Source organism: Pezoporus flaviventris, unplaced genomic scaffold (genome assembly GCF_033815535.1).
Source record: "Pezoporus flaviventris isolate CSIRO_AGI_PZ_B2104156 unplaced genomic scaffold, CSIRO_AGI_Pfla_v1 ptg000041l, whole genome shotgun sequence".
NCBI classification, from domain to species: Eukaryota; Metazoa; Chordata; class Aves; order Psittaciformes; family Psittacidae; genus Pezoporus; species Pezoporus flaviventris.
This window is the reverse complement of record NW_026892589.1, coordinates 5807458-5827303: the sequence shown is the minus strand read 5'-3', so window position 1 is coordinate 5827303 and position 19846 is coordinate 5807458. Positions and strand designations below refer to the sequence as shown.

The following is a 19846-nucleotide window of genomic DNA, read 5'->3' as shown; positions in this document are numbered from 1 at the left end:
TTCCTGTTACTTAAAACTGATAAGTAGGCAAGATTGAGAGAGTGTTTTTCTTCATTGTCACAGTGCAAATCATAGCGTACGACTAAGGTCTGAGCAGTCTGCAAAAAATTAAATTGAGAACATCTGGGATTTTGTGAGCTATCAAATTAATGGACTGGCTCAAGCTTATTCTAGAGAATAAAGATAAGAGCCTTCCTAAGTTCATGAGACTCTGTTTTTGACAGATGACAAAACAGTTTGCCAGATGTCCACTTGTAAGTTTAGGACATTACTTGATAGATGGTACCTTCAGACTGTGGAAGGATTTGTCAGTTGATTTTGAATGATTTAGCAGTTTTCTTTCCTAGAAAGAGAAAAGCCTTGGCACAAGTTCAGTTGTTAAGTAGGTGAATACTGAATTTCTGTGTCAATAGACAAGCAGTGCTTTTGTCTGAGAATTCCTGGAAGATGGGGGTTGGGCATGGCAACCTTGCTGTAGTTCATACTGCCTATGTTAAAGAATCTAAAGGCTTAAAGATGTGTAAAGCTTCCCAGACACACGTGACTGTTTCTGAAATCTCTAGGTTGGCTATACCCCAGACTGGATCTTCTTACTGAGAAGTGTGATGAGAGTCAGTCCAGATCAAGGCCTGCAGTTTTCTCAGATGCTGGTACAGGATGAGGAGCCACTGGCTAACATTAACCAGGTGATGCCTACAACAAGAGTACTGGTCTCTTTCTAGACAGAGGTAGTAGCATCGTACCATTCTGGGAACTGGTAAGGCCAGTTCAAGTCTCTAGTTGGCTTGGTTAGAAAAGTGACTAAACTATTCTAGTCACATTTGGTTATGATTAAGTCCTTAGAGGGAAGTGTGCTCTCAAGTTCTTGTGAAAGCTTTCTGACTTGCTACTGTGATACTGATAGTGAATCTGCCACAGTCTTAGTCGGAGCAGTATTGTTACTGTCCTCCTGATGGCTTTAATGAAGCATACATTAACTCATATCATGCAGAGTACTTAGAGGAAGATGAACATGTAAATTTAAGTTGAATGCTGTCTGCCAGTGGCCGCTTCTGGTTAAATGGACAGAGAAATAAGGCAACAATTTGCATTATTAAATACTTGAAGCTACTTTTAGAAAGTCTTGGCTTTTCTTTTAGCAGCTATCCCAACAAGAGAGAAGGGCTGGGATTTGCATGCTGTGTTAAAACTAAATAGTGAGTAGCAAAATCTGGGCAAAACCAAAGGGAATATAGGATTGTAGATGCTGTGATGAGCTGCCTTTCTAGCCTTCTAGCCAGGCCATTAGTATATACACATAAATCTACATGTGTATTCATACACCCACTTCTCTGACTTCTCAACAGATTGTGGATGTGTTCATGGAGAACAGTCTTATTCAGCAATGCACATCATTTCTGTTGGATGCCCTGAAGAATAACCGCCCTGCAGAAGGCCACCTTCAGACTCGTCTCCTGGAAATGAATTTGATTCATGCCCCACAGGTAAGACCTCTTAATTTACTTTTTCCAAAAAGTGAAGAGGAGACAGGAGTAGGCTTGCACAAGAATTATGATGTGTGATTTTGATATCTAGTACTTCAGCAACTTCAAAGACTACTAGTGAGTCACTGCTGTGACTCAACAACCTTTAGGCTGAGCTGATGTGATTCTTTTGACAGTCTGAATATGAAATGTAATCTCCTAGGTTGCAGATGCCATTCTTGGAAACCAAATGTTTACACACTACGATCGTGCTCATATTGCCCAGTTGTGTGAAAAGGCAGGCTTGCTCCAGCGAGCTTTGGAACACTACACGGATCTCTATGATATTAAACGTGCTGTTGTTCATACTCACCTCTTGAATCCTGAGGTAAGTCTGTTGCACAGAATAAGAAAGTGAACGCTTAAGTAAAGCAAATACTATTTAGCACTTCTGTAGCTGCTAAAATCCCTGCAGCTGCTAGAAGATGGATTGTAGGTACTGAAGTATCACGCATAGCTGTGATTCAAGACCACTTGTCCAGTTAATGATTAAACTTTAATCTGTACTTTTGATGGCTTAAATCTGACCTCAGTTTCTTAGGTGGGCATTTAAAATCTTTGAGTATGCATTTCTGTAGTTATGAAGACGGTGAATGTGTTTAAGCCTTAGGCCTTAGCTTGATGGAAGACCTCTCTAGGAGCTGGGGTAGAAACTCCATCTAGTTGTCACATTTTAGAAGTCAATCAAATACTGTATAATTTACTGAGTAAAAATTCTTTCTTTTCGCAGTGGCTTGTGAACTTCTTTGGTTCCCTCTCAGTTGAAGACTCTGTGGAGTGTTTGCGTGCCATGCTGTCAGCCAACATTAGGCAAAACCTGCAGCTCTGTGTGCAAGTTGCTTCTAAATACCATGAGCAGCTTGGTACCCAGTCTCTTGTGGAGCTTTTTGAATCTTTCAAAAGCTATGAAGGTACAGTATTAGAGGGAAGCAGCTTACTTAGAAGCACTACTTGACTGAAGCTAATAGTAAGGATTGTAGCTTTTACAGGAGAGGTACTTGTCACTTGTACTAAGAAGGCTGCACCTTAGGATGCATTTACTGAAGTGAGCTCATCACAGTGAGTTCCAGGGGTAGCTTGTTTCTAGATAGTTTCTTAACCCTCCTGAGTAAAGATAAGAAAGAAAGGCGAAACCTGAAATAAGGGGAAAAATCCTTATGAGTTCTCCTGCAGTTGAATGGAAGCTACTCTCCCAGCAGGGTTGAAATAAGTTGCAAGCTGAAGCCTGTACAGTCTGCATTTGCTTCACTTACTCTTTTAACTGTGTTAAAAACATGACTCTTTCTAGGACTGTTCTATTTCTTGGGTTCCATTGTAAACTTCAGCCAGGATCCAGATGTTCACTTCAAGTACATCCAGGCAGCTTGCAAGACTGGTCAGATAAAGGAAGTGGAGAGAATCTGCCGTGAAAGTAACTGCTATAACCCAGAACGGGTGAAGAACTTTCTGAAGGTAGATACTCTGAGCAGTTCTCTATACGTTTTGCTTAGCAGCAGAACTAGGGCCTTCCAATGGAGGGAAATACCAACTCAAGGTTTAGCTGGCGTGGCTGCTAGTAGTCTACTGTGTAGCTGGAATAGGAGCCTGATCCTATTCCAGGCATATAATAGGCTTCCTCTGGGAAAATAAGCCCAAATTCACCATTCCTTTAAAACTAGCCTGTATGATATAACTTGTACTGAACTCAAGAATATGTTGTCACCTAAAAAACAGGTGAATTCAGTCTGGCAGAAGGCAAGAATATGCTGAAGTATTCAGCAGGAGCTTTATCAAGGCAAAACAAAGTTCATTAAAACTGGAATCAATGTGTGTTACAATGCTTTGCATGCTTTGTAACTGGTAAAATGGGATTTTAGTGCCATTTCATTTTGCATTGTTAAGTTCTTGGCCCAGCAACTGTCTTCTGAGTTGATATGCGAATTGATGGTAATTTTGAAGCTAGAGATGTAGGCCTAATGTGGCACTTCATGAAAAGCCTAAACGTAAAACTCGGCTGAAAGATGGACTGCATGGTAATCATAGTGGGTAACTTGCTTTTGAAGCCAGCTGTCTGCTTGGCAGTCTTGAATTTGAATGTGATGTGACTTTCAGTGCTAAGGGAACTTGGTCAGACTTTCCTGCTTTGAAAACGCTTCAGCAAATAGTGGTTGGTTACTTTTGTTCTTTGTACACAATACAGGAGGCAAAGCTCACAGACCAGCTTCCTCTGATCATTGTCTGTGATCGATTTGATTTTGTTCACGACCTGGTCCTGTACTTATATCGCAATAACCTGCAGAAGTATATAGAGATTTACGTACAGAAGGTAAGGAGAATCCAGTCTTAAGCTCTTGCTCTTTCCTTCCTTAGAAGGAGCTTAACTTTCAGTAGAATAAAGCAGATCTGCTGCATTTTTTTATGCTCATACACCATGCAGAGCCTTTTGTCTATTACAAACCTGTAAGTGTAGTTTTTCCTGGAGTGTCTATACAGATGTCTTAGTAACTTAAAATTCTCTGCTCTAAAGCATAGTTTAAATTGTTAACTAGAAATTCCCCTTGTGGAAGACTGGGTGTGGGTTATTAATAAATCTAATAACTAATTTTAATGATGGTGGCTTATTCTAGGTGAATCCTAGCCGTATACCGGCAGTGGTTGGAGGGCTTCTTGATGTGGATTGTTCTGAAGATGTCATTAAGAACTTGATCATGGTGGTTAGAGGCCAGTTCTCAACAGATGAGCTGGTGGCTGAAGTGGAAAAAAGAAATCGGTAACACTAATGTATCTGTAGACACCAGTGTTGGGCTTTCATGACCCTGCTATACACCCATGTTGGATTGGATGAAGTTTTGTTGAATGATACAATGCTAATATTGTGTTATGTTTCCTTATAGAAAAGCAGCTTAGATTTGTTAGTCACTCTTGATTATTTGGGCCATATAGGAGTGTCTGACAGCACTGCATGATGGATAACATGACTTTTGAACACTTCCTGTACAGCCAACCATGGGGTTTGCCTTTGAAGTAAATCTGAATAAAACTGTCTTAACAGTCATCTTGTAGGCACACAGCAACTTGTGTAATTAGCTTGTAGTTACTTGTAAAATGAACAAATAGCTTTAAGTATGAAGAGCCAGCTCATAGAACAACTGAAAGACTGCAAAATTAGGGGCATCTGCAGCCTCCCCTGATGGTAAACTGCAGATCTGCCCTCCATTCATCTCAGACTTGTTAAAAACAACTGGCTGGTCTTTGCTTTTAAGTCTAACCAGCAGACTTTCTTGATGGGAAAGCCAGGTATTAATGGGTAGCTGTCAAGCATACCTCAGTCTGACTTATAAACCTAAAATGTTTGCTTCTTCAAAGGCTTAAGCTGCTGTTGCCATGGCTTGAATCAAGGATTCATGAAGGCTGTGAAGAACCTGCAACTCATAATGCCTTGGCCAAAATCTACATTGACAGTAATAATAATCCAGAGAGGTTCCTTCGTGAGAATCCTTACTATGACAGCCGTGTAGTTGGCAAATATTGTGAAAAGAGGGACCCTCATCTTGCCTGCGTTGCTTATGAGAGAGGGCAATGTGATCTGGAACTCATAAAGGTTAGAAAAACTGCATTTATAAACATGTTAAAGAACTACTTGCTGCCTGAAGTGGAATCCTAGCTGGCTATTTGTCTAACATTTGCAGAATCCTGTCTTATATTCTCAGGAGTTGAGGTAGACAGGTTCTTTTATATGGAGACAGTAATTTTTATGTTGATCAGAACTCCTATGCTTTGTGTCCAAACTGAAATTGTTTAACTCTGCACCTTTAAGGTACCGTTCATGTCTTTCATCCACTGATTCTGCTCAAAACTAAATAGTTTACTGGGCTCAAGTAATGAACATGCCTAATGTTAAAGCTTTGTTAATTTGTGTTCTTTTTTGAGCCTTGAGCACTTGATCAGCAGAAGGGACCTGCCTGACTCTACAGTGGGAGAAAAAACTTCCCTGAAACTAGAATGGGACTTGTAATTTTCCCTTACTGTGGCTGACCCTTAGTTACATTGCTCCATTATTTAACTAGAATAAGGAAAATAAATGTTGACAGTCAAACTGCAAGGACTTACCCTGATAGCATTCCTCTGCTATCTTAAGCTTGTTGATTCTTAGAACCTCCCTCAGAAGTCCAGGGGTAAGTGAAATTCCCAGGGTTCTGCAAACACATCCTAGCCTCAAACTGTACACCAGAGCTTAACATCAGACTGTAGTGTTTGTGACTTGAGAAAGAAAACATTCTCCTCCTCCTACCTGCACTTCCACACTAGTATGTGCAAGAATGTCAGCTGTGTGGGGGTAAGAACTAGCCATTTTGTCCTGTTTGAAGGGAAATAAATGCTGTTCCCTGACAAGGCCTATGCTGTGAGTGTTAGAATGGTGGTATAATCTAGGCTTGCTGCTGAAAGTGGATGACTTTCCAGCCTGAGGCATCTATTTTTGAAGTAGTAGCTTCTTTGTAGCTGTAAAAAGAAATGGCTGGCTATGCACAGCTCTTATTTTGGGATATGAAGGTGGCTCTTAGGTTTTGGTTTTTTTTACTAGGAAACATTGCTAGGATAAGGTTTAACTTTCTGGTTAACCATAAAAACCCATCAGTACCAATTTCTTCCTTGAACTGATGTTCTGAGCAGGTGTTTCTGGTTATGAAAGGATTATCCTCCTGTAAGAATTTTTCTTCAGACTTTGTTGCTTCTTAGAAGGGGGCTCAACTGCTGCAACTAGTAGGTGTACAACATAAAGCAAAATTGTGCTACTACTGATTTGCTTACAGCAAAATATTTGAGATTCCAGGAGCTAATTTGGAAACTAACAAAACATGTCCTATTAGTAGAAAATCAAATAGGCCTTCGGGTTTCTACTCTTATAGTTGAAAATTGAAGCTAGTGGTACTAACAGGATCGTAACTCATAACTCTTCCTTGCTGCACTTCTATAAGAGATTTCACATTTATTCTGTGCCCTTAACATTTCAACAGAGGAATATAAGCCACTTGCTACTCTGAACACTTCTAGTGTAAAGCTAATGACACCAAACCTGTAACCTATTTCTAGCTTTAAACACCAGCACTATTCCTCAGTTCACTACTTAACACTGCCCAGGCAAGTGGCTCCCTTTTTAGATATAAAACTTCAGTTCTTCAGGCTTCTGCAGGTCTTCACTTCAGACAGAAGCAAATAGTTACTGTGAAGCCACTGTCACAGTATTTATGTCGGGCAAAACCAAGAGAAGCTATAGAAACTCTGCTGGAGACCTTCTCCATGAGCCTTCCAGATCAGAGGTTGGGTAAGAACCTGTCTGTGACATTTAGCATTGGTTGGCAATTAGTTCTAGTCAGTCTTCTAGACTGTCTGATTCATAGCTAGTTAAATATGTCTTGTGGTACTGACTCTTCACATTAATGCTAATGTTTGTAACTCCTCCTTCAGGTCTGCAATGAGAACTCACTGTTTAAGAGTGAGGCTCGCTATCTGGTGCGCAGGAAGGACCCTGAGCTCTGGGCAAATGTTCTGGAAGAAAACAACCCATTCAGGCGGCAGCTTATTGACCAGGTACAGCATGAAGGCTGAACTTTCAGGTCAGGATGTTTAAGAAACATTATGGAGCACTAAAGTAACTGTCTCTTATTCAGCAAGGTTTCCAGAGGCACCATCTCAACCATACAGAAATTTGTAACTGTGAATGGCAGGTACTAATTCTGACCTTCATGGTCAGAAAATTTAATTACCAGGAAGATATTATTTCAGTCCTGTGGACTGACCTGTGTCTAGTGAATTTCTCCATGTACAGACCCAGGGTGTGACTTTAATAGCTGTATCCACTATAGAAGTGGCTCTTTCTTGCTGTCTGTTATGAAATATTCTGAAGTTCTGTAGCCTTAATTTGTGGTTCACTGGAATAGGTTGGAAATTTTCTCATTTGTGGAAAATACTTATTCTTTCCTGCCTTCAAAACCAGGTTGTCCAAACAGCTTTATCAGAAACACAGGATCCAGAGGAGGTTTCTGTAACTGTGAAAGCTTTCATGACTGCTGACCTGCCTAATGAATTGATTGAGTTACTGGAAAAAATTGTCTTGGATAATTCTGTATTCAGTGAACACAGGTAAGAAGAAAGCTTTGTCCACAAGTTTAGTCTATTAAGTGCCTTTTTTAAGGTTGAAGTGACCTGAGTTATTAGTAGGTCTCTTAGTTGTAACACATAAGCACTCTTAAATGTGTGTAATCAGGTGAAAAAGCAGGAAAAGTGCTCTGTGCTTTAAGAACAGAGCTAGTTCACACCATGCAGTTAGCAGTGATGTGTTGAGAAAACACTTGATAGTGGGTAAGCAATTTTTCTGAAGGCAAGTATCTCTGGTTCTCAATCTGGGGATGAAAGGTGGTCGCTAGTGACAGCAAGCGGGTATATTTTTTGCATGTACAATATATGTCACTCAGGCAGGTGTTACCTGCAGTGCTTATAGCCCATGCCTTCTGTTAACCAAAGGAATCTCCAGAATCTGCTGATCCTGACTGCCATTAAGGCTGACCGCACTCGTGTGATGGAATACATCAATCGGCTGGATAACTATGATGCCCCAGATATTGCAAACATTGCCATCAGTAATGAGCTATATGAAGAAGCCTTTGCTATATTCAGAAAATTTGATGTTAATACTTCAGCAATTCAGGTGAGGTTGGTTTCTGCATGAAGGTATAGAATACCAGTAATAGAATGTATACTGTTATCGAGTCTCAAGGAGTGATCATCACTTAAATCATTAAGACTTGAGAGTGCAGATCATGTGTGATACCAAGTTGCAGGGAGAAGTGGGATTATATACAAAGAACAGCAAAAAAAGGTCAAAGTAAGACTTCAGAGGCTGATCTCGTCAAAATAATAAAAAGCTTTTGGGGTTTTGCACTTACGTGCTTGAGGTATGTGCACTGCATTTGATTCAGAGTGACTGCCTTGGAGACTTGTACTTGAAAGGTGCAGGAGAAGCAAATGCTACTAGGCATTATGTTCAGGCCACCAATACTGACTCCTGTAAGGTAGAGGAGAAATCAGTAGCAGTAAGAGTCTTATTCTTGCTGCCTCTGCTTCACTGGGCACAAATGGTTGTTCTAAAAGCAGTTAGCTTCACATTGCTTACACAGAACAGTATCTACACATGAAGGAGGAGTTCTGTTAGAAAGGACAATGTTATAAAGCTTTGATTTTTAACTTGCAACTTCAATTTCAAACAGGTGCTGATTGAGCACATTGGCAACTTGGACCGTGCTTATGAATTTGCAGAGCGGTGTAATGAACCAGCAGTATGGAGCCAGCTAGCCAGAGCACAGCTCCAGAAGGACTTGGTGAAAGAAGCCATTGACTCCTATATAAAGGCAGATGATCCATCTGCCTACATGGAGGTTGTTCAAGCAGCAAACAGAAATGGTAAGGCAAAGCATCCTCAAACTTAAGATTGAGATGGGCTAGGTTATTGCATCTACATAAAGTAGCAGAGATTCTTGAGGCTTACAAATTCTGTTTCAGAGGAAATGGGAACAGTGAGTGCGTGGAGTCAGTGAGTCCATGTTTAGCGAAATTCCTGTCAACAAGCTTGTCTGTGTTGGTGTGCCAAAGATAGACCTTCCTGTGGAGATAATTTGGACTGGTATTACCTAAAATATTGCCAAGTGCAATGTATTTATTTAGCTGTATGTGGCAGAATCTCTTGCCAGTTGGATTGTAGAATAATTGCAAGAAGTTCAGCCTTACGTGAAGGTGACTTGGTGCTTAGCAGGGAATTCTGTAACTCAAATGCAAATGGCTTAGTGTTGTGATGGAGGAAATTCTTGAGGCTACTAGTAAAAGCTGTTCTTAAGGTGGGCAAGGTGAGCAATATACAGAATGACTAAATAGAGGACCTTAAATATCTTTTCTCTCTTCAAGATAACTGGGAGGACCTTGTCAAGTTCTTGCAGATGGCCAGGAAGAAGGCTAGAGAGTCCTATGTAGAGACAGAACTTATTTTTGCTTTGGCAAAAACAAATCGTCTGTCAGAACTAGAAGAGTTCATTAGTGGCCCTAATAATGCCCATATACAACAGGTATGTCTTAATCCACAAGAACCATGTATGATGCTACATAGCTGATTCCTGATTCTTGCTGTTACCTTTGTTTACCTTGAACTTCTAATCCAGGTTGGTGATCGCTGTTACGAAGAGGGGATGTATGAGGCTGCAAAACTACTCTATAACAATGTGTCTAACTTTGCTCGCCTGGCATCTACCTTGGTGCACCTTGGAGAGTATCAGGCAGCAGTGGACAGCGGCCGCAAAGCCAATAGCACAAGGACATGGAAAGAGGTAACTTAAACTCAAGTTTATTAATAGCCTTCAGAAATGTGCTTTATTGTTGCTTCTGAGCATCTTGCTTTAGTTCTGATAGTAGCTTGCTAACTGCTTCTGGCTATAGAGTGTGTCTGTAGCTTTATAAGCTGTAATTTCACCCAACATGATAAAGCTGAATTTCAAAACGATGCAAAATCAGAGACTTCAATACCAGAACAAGCATTATAGAAATACCAACTTGGAGCTGTACGTAAGCCTCACATTTGGTAAAGGTTTGCAAATAAAGTTTCCCTTTAATATAAGGAGATTAAGCATTGCTGTGTTCTGCTGTTAACTGACTATTGCTAACTTTCATTACAGGTGTGCTTTGCCTGTGTGGATGGAGAAGAATTCCGCTTGGCACAGATTGGTGGTTTACACATAGTCATCCATGCTGATGAGCTTGAAGAGCTGATCAGCTACTATCAGGTTAGACTACTGTAAAATCCTAGAAGTCTCTAGACAGCATACTTGTATCTGCTGCTGACGTGGTCACAGATAACACCTCCCGCTCTGCGGGGCTGATGTTTAAATTCATTCTTCCTCCACCTCCATTTCTTAATAGCTGCATGCAATTTTTTCTGTAGTAAATGCAAGGGTGATGGTTTTCACTGTCCCATCTTTTACAATTCTGTTTTCTCACTGGAATAATGTCTAAGCACTCTCGTTTGGAGAGAAAAAGCATGTTGGATGTAAGTAAATATGCATTTAAGTGCCACTCGGTCATGAATTTACAATTAATCCTTGTTTTCCAAACATCCAGGATCGTGGATATTTTGAAGAACTGATTGGCCTTTTGGAAGCCGCTTTGGGCCTAGAGCGTGCTCACATGGGCATGTTTACTGAACTTGCCATCTTATACTCCAAATTCAAGCCTCAGAAAATGAGGGAACATCTGGAGCTCTTCTGGTCTAGAGTTAATATTCCAAAGGTATGCAGTAAGCTAGCTAGACTGCAAGTGCAGGTGGGAAGCTGTCAGTGAATCACACTGATGTTTTTGTTTGGTTTTATTAGGTGCTCAGAGCTGCAGAACAGGCTCATCTCTGGGCAGAACTTGTATTCCTCTATGACAAGTATGAGGAGTATGACAATGCAATAATCACTATGATGAATCATCCCACTGATGCCTGGAAAGAAGGACAGTTTAAAGACATAATTGCTAAGGTAAGTAACTAGTTAACTGAAAGTGCTGAAAGCTTCTTTCAGAATTAAGACAAAAATGCACAACAGAATTGCTATTTTGAGAATGAGTTTGCTTAAGCTACTACTCTGTTTTCCTGCTGTACTTAAAGCAATTTCCCATCAGTTTACCACAAGAATTAATCTAATCTTATAGCCTTCATTTTCTGCTGTGCAGCACATTTTGTTGAGTGGCAGCCGCAAGCACAATGTTTTCAGAGACTGCTCAGGATCATAGGTCACAAGCAAGAGGCATAAACTCGTTAATACCTTTGAGCTGGCTGCAGGCTTAGTCTGAGGCTGTAACTGGTTTTGAAAGATCTCTGCAAATGTTTCCAGCTGCTTCAGTGTGAGAATTGTGGTCTCGTGAGAATAGTGAACGATGGATAGTTTAGACAAGATTTGAGACTGAATGCATTCTTACTGGTCTTAAGGGTTTCAAGGCAACAAGGCTACAGCCTTTACTGGTTTCAGGAGTTCAGCAAATGGTCACATTAGCTGTAGTGGGATCTTGGATGTGCCAGGATCTTTTCAACTGTGGATGGGTTAGAATTAGTTTGTACTACCCCTGGTAAGCTTGTGACTTGTGCCATCTGGAAGCAGATGGCACAAGCAGTCATAAGATAAATAATTCTGCATGTAGGTATAGCACTTCTGGCCTCTAGAAGGAAACTTCAGCTTTTATTTAGGAGTCAGATAAATTTTGTGCCGAGTTAAGTGGTCCCAACTAAGCACCTTTAGGCTTACTTGATGTGTTTATCCACATCAGGTTGCCAATGTGGAGCTGTACTACAAAGCCTTGCAGTTCTACTTGGACTACAAACCTCTGCTGATCAATGATCTCCTGCTTGTATTATCTCCACGACTGGATCACACCAGGACAGTCAATTTTTTCTCAAAGGTGAGTTCGGGAGATGGTAGATGAACAAGAAATACTCTTGCTCAAGTCTCTGGCTGGAAAAAAGGGTTGACATCTGTCTAGGTAGCTTTGCCTTCAGTACAAAGGACTGAGAAGCAACCTGATCCTGGTTTGATATGGGAAACATTGGAAGAGCTTGTGTAACTGGCATAGGGGGCTGTTTTATTTTACTTCCAGCAATACAAGATGCGTTGAAGCCATGTGACAGTAAGCACAAACTCTTGCAATAACAAGTGAGAATCTGTTTCAGATTATTATGACAGTAAGAAGTGTCATAGAATCATAGAATAGTTTGGGTTGGTACACTCATATTGGAAATCTCTTAATTCCAGGTTAATCAGCTACTTTTAGTAAAGCCTTATCTACGTTCAGTCCAGAACCACAACAACAAAGGAGTTAATGAAGCTCTAAACAACCTTTTAACAGAGGAGGAAGATTTCCAGGTGAGCCCCACAAAGTAGATTGCTAGGCCTGATGCTTTTCTTTCTCCAACAACAAAGGCTATAGTTTGGTTATTCCCGAGCTGACACAGTAATTCTTTTGAGTAGAAGACAACTTCTGCAATACAGTGGGAGTGGGGGTAGAATTGGGTCCTTTGCAGACAGGAGTCTTGAGACACTGATTTGCAAACAAAGCAGGTGCCAGAGTCGTTTTCCTCAGAACAGACTTCACAAAGGTCAGTGTCTGTACTCCTCTGGGCAATACTTCTGCAAACAGATTTGCTTCTCGCCCAACTGGCTGCTATTTGGAAGATGCTTTGTCTTAAGGTAACTAGCTTCTCTGTTCTATGGAGTCAGTATGACCAAGTTAGCATCTTGCTTTGTTAAAAATCATCTTTTGGAGAGATGTATGAGGTACACAGAGTAAACAAGCTGTAGCCATAGTATCAGCATCCAGCTGGCAGAACCTAAACACTTGTGCACCATGCTTAGGTGCTTTCTACTGTAGTTCTTGTCTGCGACTATCCGGAAGCATGTGTAACAACTTTCTCTCAAACAGGGTTTGAGAGCTTCCATTGATGCCTATGACAACTTTGATAACATAACGTTGGCTCAACGTCTGGAAAAGCATGAACTAATTGAATTTAGGCGTATTGCAGCATACTTGTATAAGGGTAACAACCGCTGGAAGCAGAGTGTGGAGCTGTGCAAGAAAGACCGTCTGTATAAGGTGAGTTAATGCATCCTTTCTCCCTGATGGTCAAATAAGTCTGAGCTATAAAGTGTACATCTTCTGGATACTAAGTATGTTTTGCTAGTTTCAGGTTTGGAGTTCTAATTTGTCTTTGCCCTTCACTTAAGTTTAAGGAAAGACTTCTAGAGAAGAAGTGTTTTGTAATTTCTAATGTATATCCTAAATCTAATTTCATAATGTTATTCTGTATTTGGAGTTCTGTCTATATCAGTGGGCATCTGACAGTGATCTGTATTGGTACAGAACATCCTCTACAGAACTGAAGACTTCCTTGTAAGGGTGCAGATGAAACATGAGAGCAGTGGTATAGTCTTCAAGCTCATAGTGAGTTCACATGGACCAGGTTTTACCTACTGTGTTGGAGAGCTGGCAAATAGTCTTTCATCTTGCCACATAGTGAACAGTTGATGGAATAATCTCTTCTGTTTTGGGCAGTCCTTAATATCCAATAGTGAGATAGGTGGGTTACCAGCAAGATTGTTTACTTCTCTGCTACAAAACTGAGCAAAATCTCACTGGGTTACTTCAGGTACTTAAGGAAAGCCTGATGGATAATGTTAATATACAAGTATCTGGGTTGCCTCAAAATAAGAGGACTTAACTTGGTGCATGTAGTATAACACCAGTCATGTTCTGTAGGGGTCAAGCTAAAGACTAACTTGATGGCATGCCAGATACCTGGCTTCTCTATTTAGCAATACTGTACACATAAGGTGTAGAGCAAGATGCAACAGCCAAGCTTAACTGCTGTTCTTTTCTGTAGGATGCTATGCAGTATGCTGCAGAGTCCAAAGATGCAGAGCTAGCTGAGAAGCTGCTTCAGTGGTTCCTGGAAGAAGGCAAGCAGGAGTGCTTTGCAGCCTGCCTTTTCACATGTTACGACTTGCTACACCCAGATGTAGTACTTGAGTTGGCATGGAGGCATAACATCATGGACTTTGCAATGCCTTATTTCATCCAAGTGATGAGAGAGTACCTTACCAAAGTGAGTATTGCATAGGCTAAGAAGCTGACACTTCTAGTCTGCTGGGTGATTAGCATTATGTAAACCAGAGCTTTTTTGCATATATTTGGAATATTGTTGTTTCTCATAAGACAAAGTCTTATATAAACTTCTGTGGGTTTCATCATTTCAGGCTAGCTAGCAAATCTTATAAATAGACACATTGGGACTTGAAAGGTGTCTAGTTAAACTTGTGTTTTTAACAGTGGATGTAAGCAACTGTACTTTTTCAGAGCAGCTCCATAGTTGAAACTGAAAATCTCTGGTGAGGGTGCGCTGTATCACTGTTTACTTTTAACTATGAAAGTACTCTTGTTACAGAGAATGTAGCTTTTGAGTAGTTAATATTACATGCTATTCCTATGTCAGCCATAGGAGTAGTCTGCTGAAGATTTTTTTTTAATGGAAAACATAACTTTAGTCTGGCTGTACAATACTGGTGCCAATAGCTAGTCCTCAGTTAGAAGAGATACTCTGATCATATATGGTCCTGAAATGCTTGTCTCAAACAGCTGTAAGATACTAAGCTAAGATCTTTCCTTAGAAGGATCTATGGTTGCATAGGACATCATAGGACTGTAAAGAACTCCATTAAAATAAGTAAAATAAAAGTGACTGCTTTAGGTTGCTTCTAATCATATCATGTTAAGTATTCCCCTCTGAATTTTCTTGCAGGTTGATGGGCTGTTCTATAAGGTGACACTCTGATTTCAAACTCTGTGTTCATTTGTGTCCCTCAATACCCCGAGTTTCTTTTACAGGAATCTAGCTGTAGCTTCTGCCAGAAGAGCAGTGTAATTTAGCTCTAACTCATTTCCTGTTCACTTTCTAATGCTAAAAGGATAACTGTTCACAAACAACTTGAAAATCCAACCAGATTCTGTTCCTCTTTGTGGGAAACAAGCGATTGCGGAGGACTTGCATGTTTGGGCTCCTGTTTGATATATTACAGCTATCTTGTGGTGGGGAGGATGTTCTTAAGTAAACAAAAGCAGTTGCCATGTAATGGGATTTGTTCCAAGTGAAAATTGTTTGTTACCCTGTAGATCACTGAAGTGTGCAGTCTTTCAGGCATTATGACTTTGAATAGTAGCATAAAGCTTCTGTAAACTTCTTGCCTGTTAGTATAATGAAGGTAGTTGCACAGATCTAAAACACCACCTCCTCATCGTCTTCTGCTGAGAAACTTGCCACAGAACTTCACCTGAACTTTCATGTGAGGTTTAGGTCTAAAATAATGTTTTTTAATCTGCTGGTTGGATTTACAAGTAATCATGTGTACTAAATACGGGATAACTTACCGGAAGGAAAATCTGCATGGTGAAAGTGGTTTACAGTGGAACTAATTTAGTCTGTTGAATTAACTGCAAAACATGGAACTGGAGAATGGGCTTTATAAATGTGGTGTGTCTAAAATTGTCACGTAACTAACTTCAAAAGTACAAAAGAATAGACTAGTTTATCAGCAAAGGTGTGTATGTCTTCTAAAACTTACATTTCTTGTATGCATAATGAGGTGTTAAAGCACAGAGTAACCTATGTCCTGCAAGGGGCCAGGCACACACAGGCTTATGACACTCATTTGGAAACCTTTTGAACAACATCACTTCTAGGCAGCAAAGCAGACAGACGTTTAGGCTTTTCCAGAGAGCTGCTTTGTCCCTTCTGCAGGATGTCTGCTCTCTGCATGCTTGCTGTTTCTCCATCAGAGGGAGTAACTGTACTTCTGCTCAAAGTTCTGTAGTGCCTTATGGGAGCAGTGAAGAGACAGTGGGAATCCCAGGTCATAAGTAGAGCAATACCAGTTTTGTAACTGGTAGCTCTCCGTTGCTTTGATCCGTAGTAATCTGCATAGTATTTGTAACACCAGTTTTAAGTGTTATCCTGAAGAGCTGTTAGGCTGGCAGCTATCACTGGAGACCTAGTGCCACTCAAATTACTGATTTGAATTGCAAACTTCAAAAAGTCCAGGGAACTGTTAAACACCAGATCTAGATAACATCCCTGAAGTATATTAAAGACCCCTTCTTGCAGCTCTTCTCAGACCAGATACTGATCCTTGAAGTGGGAAAGGAGGATAAGTGAAATACAGTGAAAGAATAGTGAAATATAGTGAAAGAACTGCCTGTATCCGGATGTGAAGCTGTGTGGTATTTTTTGCATTGCAGTCTTTAGTGTCAATGGCTCTCTTACGGAAAACATAACTTGTTAAAACTGAGAGGAGGAAGGTAGTGTTGCTTTCTCAGTTTACTCCCCCTGCCCTCCCACATTTCAAAGCTGTGTTCAGGGCTTCTGCATTATTTAGTGTAGCACTTTCACAAATGTGTTTAGCATGAACAGAGCTTTATTTGGCACAACACTGAGACGTGTATAAAGCCACTACTACTAGACCACTTTCTGTGATGGTTCTAGATTTTCCTTTAGAAGGAGTCTATGTGAAACGAATATGGTTAAACCAGTACTCTGCAGGTCAGGTTAGGCTTTAGTCCTACATAGGATCAAACTTCATGGGTCTGGAGTATTTTCAAATATCTGGGCGCTCTCATTGCAGAAGAGAGGAAGAGCAAGTTAACAGTTAAGTGTAGATTAGGCTCATTTGAGATCATGCTTGAAACTGAAATTTGGTGGGCTTGTTTTTTGGGTCATGAAGTTACCAGTGACTAGAACAGGGCCCCAAAAAGTGTTTCTGTTGAAGGTAATGATGACCTCAGCTATGCTTGATAACTATTGCTTATTGCAATAAACCTAAAGAAATTGGGAGGGCAAGTTTGCAACATAGTTTGCTAGGAACAGGCAGACTTTCATAGTCTCCGATTTGGACTAATAACAGGAGCACTTGCTAGCTAAGGTACCAGGCATGAAAAGCTTCACACAATGGTGCAATTCCTAGACAAGGTCTTCATGAATCTCCTGTTCACTTCAATGTAGGTGGATAAACTTGATGCTTCTGAAAGCCTAAGAAAAGAAGAGGAACAAGTAACTGAACCCACTCCAATAGTATTTGGTAGGTGAAAGACTTGGTTTTAATTACCTGTTGTCACTCTGGTCTCTCTTTGTGGAGGTAACTTAAAATGCTACCTCCCGTCAAAGCAAACTGGTTTCAACTAGATCATAAAATGGTTGTCTCTGCCAGATGAACTGCATATGTGGAAGTGACATCCACTCTTACAGTACTTATACTTTTCAGCTAAAGTATTGCTCCTTGTACATGGCTCAGAACTCTAGCTTAGGAATAGTCTTTCAGTATGGTAACAGGACAGGGGGTACCAAGGTGTGCACAACCCCAGGAATAACTTGGCATGTCAATTCCTCCTGTCATTCCTGTCTAAGAGGAATGTGTCTGCTTTCTGCTCTTCCAAGTAGAAAGGCAGACTGGCTTTCTAGCTCACCCATTTTAAGACACGTGCAGCCAAAAAAGCATGGCTGCCCTCAAGTGTGCTGCTATTTTAGAAGCCCTTCTGAAGAGGCATTCTGCTAACAAGCACCTAGAAGTGGCTGGTAAGGGAAGGATGTGACTGGTTACTGTCTGATGTAAATGTTAACCTGAATTTAACATATGCATGAGGCATGTGTGGTCCTAGTGATGAAGACAAATCTGTCTAGGTATCTTCAGGCCTTCTGCAACATTCTCCAGACTGTGAGACCTAACAGATCTAACTATGTTCTTGAATTGCTTTACTCTTCAGTTCTGACCATGCATGGATTACACAGTATCAATTTGTTTGGCTTTCAGTGTGGTGTGTTCAAAACAAGCCATGTTTATCATACCTTCAAGATCAGTTTAATACTTATCTTCGCCCAGAGTCCTGCCTTGCTTTTGTAGTTTTGTGGTAGCAAGAGCAGATGGCCTAGGTGCCCACTCCACAGTGCATGTTGAGTAACAGTATGATTTGTTAGTGTGTGCTCGCATAGTGGCTGACGTTTAGTTAAAGCCTGTAATCCTGTCCCATAGTACACCTAACATTAGGGAAGTTTGGATTTTTAAACTAACTTTCTTCTTTTTTCCCCTCATGCTTTTCTAGGCCAGCAGCTGATGTTAACAGCAGGCCCAAGTGCAGTACCTCCCCAGGCAAACTTCCCATATGGATACACAGCACCAGGATTCACCCAGCCGCCTGTTTATGGTTTCAATATGTAACTAGCTCTCTGACAGACCTTCACTGTCTCTGTTCTCTTCTTTCCCGTCCCTTTTTAACTTCTCCAAGAAGTGTACAATGGTTCTAAAGGCACAGATGACCTTCTGTTGGCTGAACACACTTGCTGCCTGGCTCAGTGAGGAGACTTCAACGGGATGCCTGTTACTGTTATTTATTGATTATTGTCCGGTTACATTTCAACCTCTGAAAGGCAGCTTTTGTTAATGACATTGTGAGACTCTTGTCTGAAGTTAAGGCACTATTTCACTAACTCATATAGCAATAACTGCTTGAGGCCAGGGAGAAGAGAGCATATTTTTTCTTTCTTTTGCAAAGCCCATTGAAGGCAGCTGGGAAATTGCCTGGCACCAAGTTGTTAAAGCTTTAGCTGAAGCTACTGAAGTAGCAGGGTTGTTAACAATTCAGTGAAGCATCTCGTTAATAATGAATTGTTGAAAGCTTGTGTACATCTGAGTACCCCATTTTATTTGCACTCTTACATGCAAAAGAAAATGGGCTTTCTAATACTTGTGCTCTGAATGTTTAGAGGAATATTGGGAAAGTTTCCTTTTCTGGACAATAATGCTGTTGGGGTTCAATGCTGTTGGAGTCTGTTCTCTATTTTTCTGGAGTAGATCTGAGACTTGAAGAAAATAAATCTTCTCATGCCAGAGAGCAAACACTTCCCAGATCCTTCTTGTTTAACAAGAAGAGAGCATGTTACTTATTGACGTTAAATGGTACTAAAGGAAACCTCAGCTATGTGTGGCAAGTGAACATTGGAGTGTGCATGGGCTGCCAAAGTAGTAGAGATGCAAGTGTCCAGTGTCAGGGCTGGGGAGGGGGGCACTGCTAAAATACTGAGGCAGTAGGAAGGGCCCAAATCCTGACATCTTATTTGCACCTTTAACTGATTCTGGCATTGGCTTCCTGCCACGCCGTGTTCTGCCCCTGTCTGGTGGGCAGAGTCAGCACCACCTGAACTCCCAGGGTGCGGTGACTCGGTTCTGCTATGCTGCAGTTGTATCAACAGCATGTCCATCACCCACCTCGTTCTTTGAGAATGCCAACAGGGATGTATTATTACTTCATGCCACTTCAAATACATGTATCATTAACGTTTTATGTACTTAGATAACAATGTATAATTTATGGTTATGAATCTTGTGCTAATCTTGAATATTATAAAAGTCCAACTATAAATGTAAAACTGCAGTATCTACTGTGTGGTTCTAGTCTTAATATCTTGGGGATGGGGACTGTTTAGTAGTCATACACTACCACTGTTAGCAGTAGATTTCTTAATGTGGCAACTAAGGGTGCCAGGCAGGAAGAGGGGAACTTGTGCCAAATCATCCAAGATGAATGGCTTAGCAGTTAACTTAAGAGGGAGTTGTGGTCTCTTCACTGGACACATCAGCATGCTTTGTCACATGTGGAGGCCATGCTGCAGCAGGCAGTCATAGGCTTACATGACTTCATTCACAGGACTGGAAAAGCATCAGCCCTGTGCTGAG

General features: G+C 40.9%; 1 protein-coding gene across 5 annotated transcripts in view; it reads left to right on the top strand.

The window, feature by feature from the left end:
- CLTCL1 (clathrin heavy chain like 1) overlaps window positions 1–19547 on the top strand; it is a 36805-nt gene extending 17258 nt beyond the window's left edge. Inside the window, exons 10-34 of one of the 5 annotated variants that reach the window (XR_009745694.1) lie at window positions 564–686; window positions 1347–1484; window positions 1687–1851; window positions 2254–2434; window positions 2812–2975; window positions 3703–3828; window positions 4130–4272; window positions 4869–5103; window positions 6969–7091; window positions 7498–7643; window positions 8025–8208; window positions 8768–8960; window positions 9459–9616; window positions 9710–9874; window positions 10220–10327; window positions 10662–10829; window positions 10913–11062; window positions 11847–11978; window positions 12329–12439; window positions 12996–13166; window positions 13954–14175; window positions 14869–14889; window positions 17122–17197; window positions 17557–17691; window positions 18216–18354. Coding sequence is in view for 3 of the 5 variants with exons in the window: in XM_061466045.1 (XP_061322029.1) it covers window positions 564–686; window positions 1347–1484; window positions 1687–1851; window positions 2254–2434; window positions 2812–2975; window positions 3703–3828; window positions 4130–4272; window positions 4869–5103; window positions 6969–7091; window positions 7498–7643; window positions 8025–8208; window positions 8768–8960; window positions 9459–9616; window positions 9710–9874; window positions 10220–10327; window positions 10662–10829; window positions 10913–11062; window positions 11847–11978; window positions 12329–12439; window positions 12996–13166; window positions 13954–14175; window positions 14869–14889; window positions 17122–17197; window positions 18216–18331 (3519 nt within the window). In the remaining 2 variants the exon portion in view is untranslated. Of the gene's footprint in view, window positions 1–563; window positions 687–1346; window positions 1485–1686; window positions 1852–2253; window positions 2435–2811; window positions 2976–3702; window positions 3829–4129; window positions 4273–4868; window positions 5104–6968; window positions 7092–7497; window positions 7644–8024; window positions 8209–8767; window positions 8961–9458; window positions 9617–9709; window positions 9875–10219; window positions 10328–10661; window positions 10830–10912; window positions 11063–11846; window positions 11979–12328; window positions 12440–12995; window positions 13167–13953; window positions 14176–14868; window positions 14890–17121; window positions 17198–17556; window positions 17692–18215 lie in introns of all 5 variants that reach the window. The other 4 variants (XR_009745695.1, XM_061466045.1, XM_061466047.1 and 1 more) reach the window with 4 other exon arrangements.
- The last annotated feature ends 299 nt before the right edge of the window (window positions 19548–19846 follow it).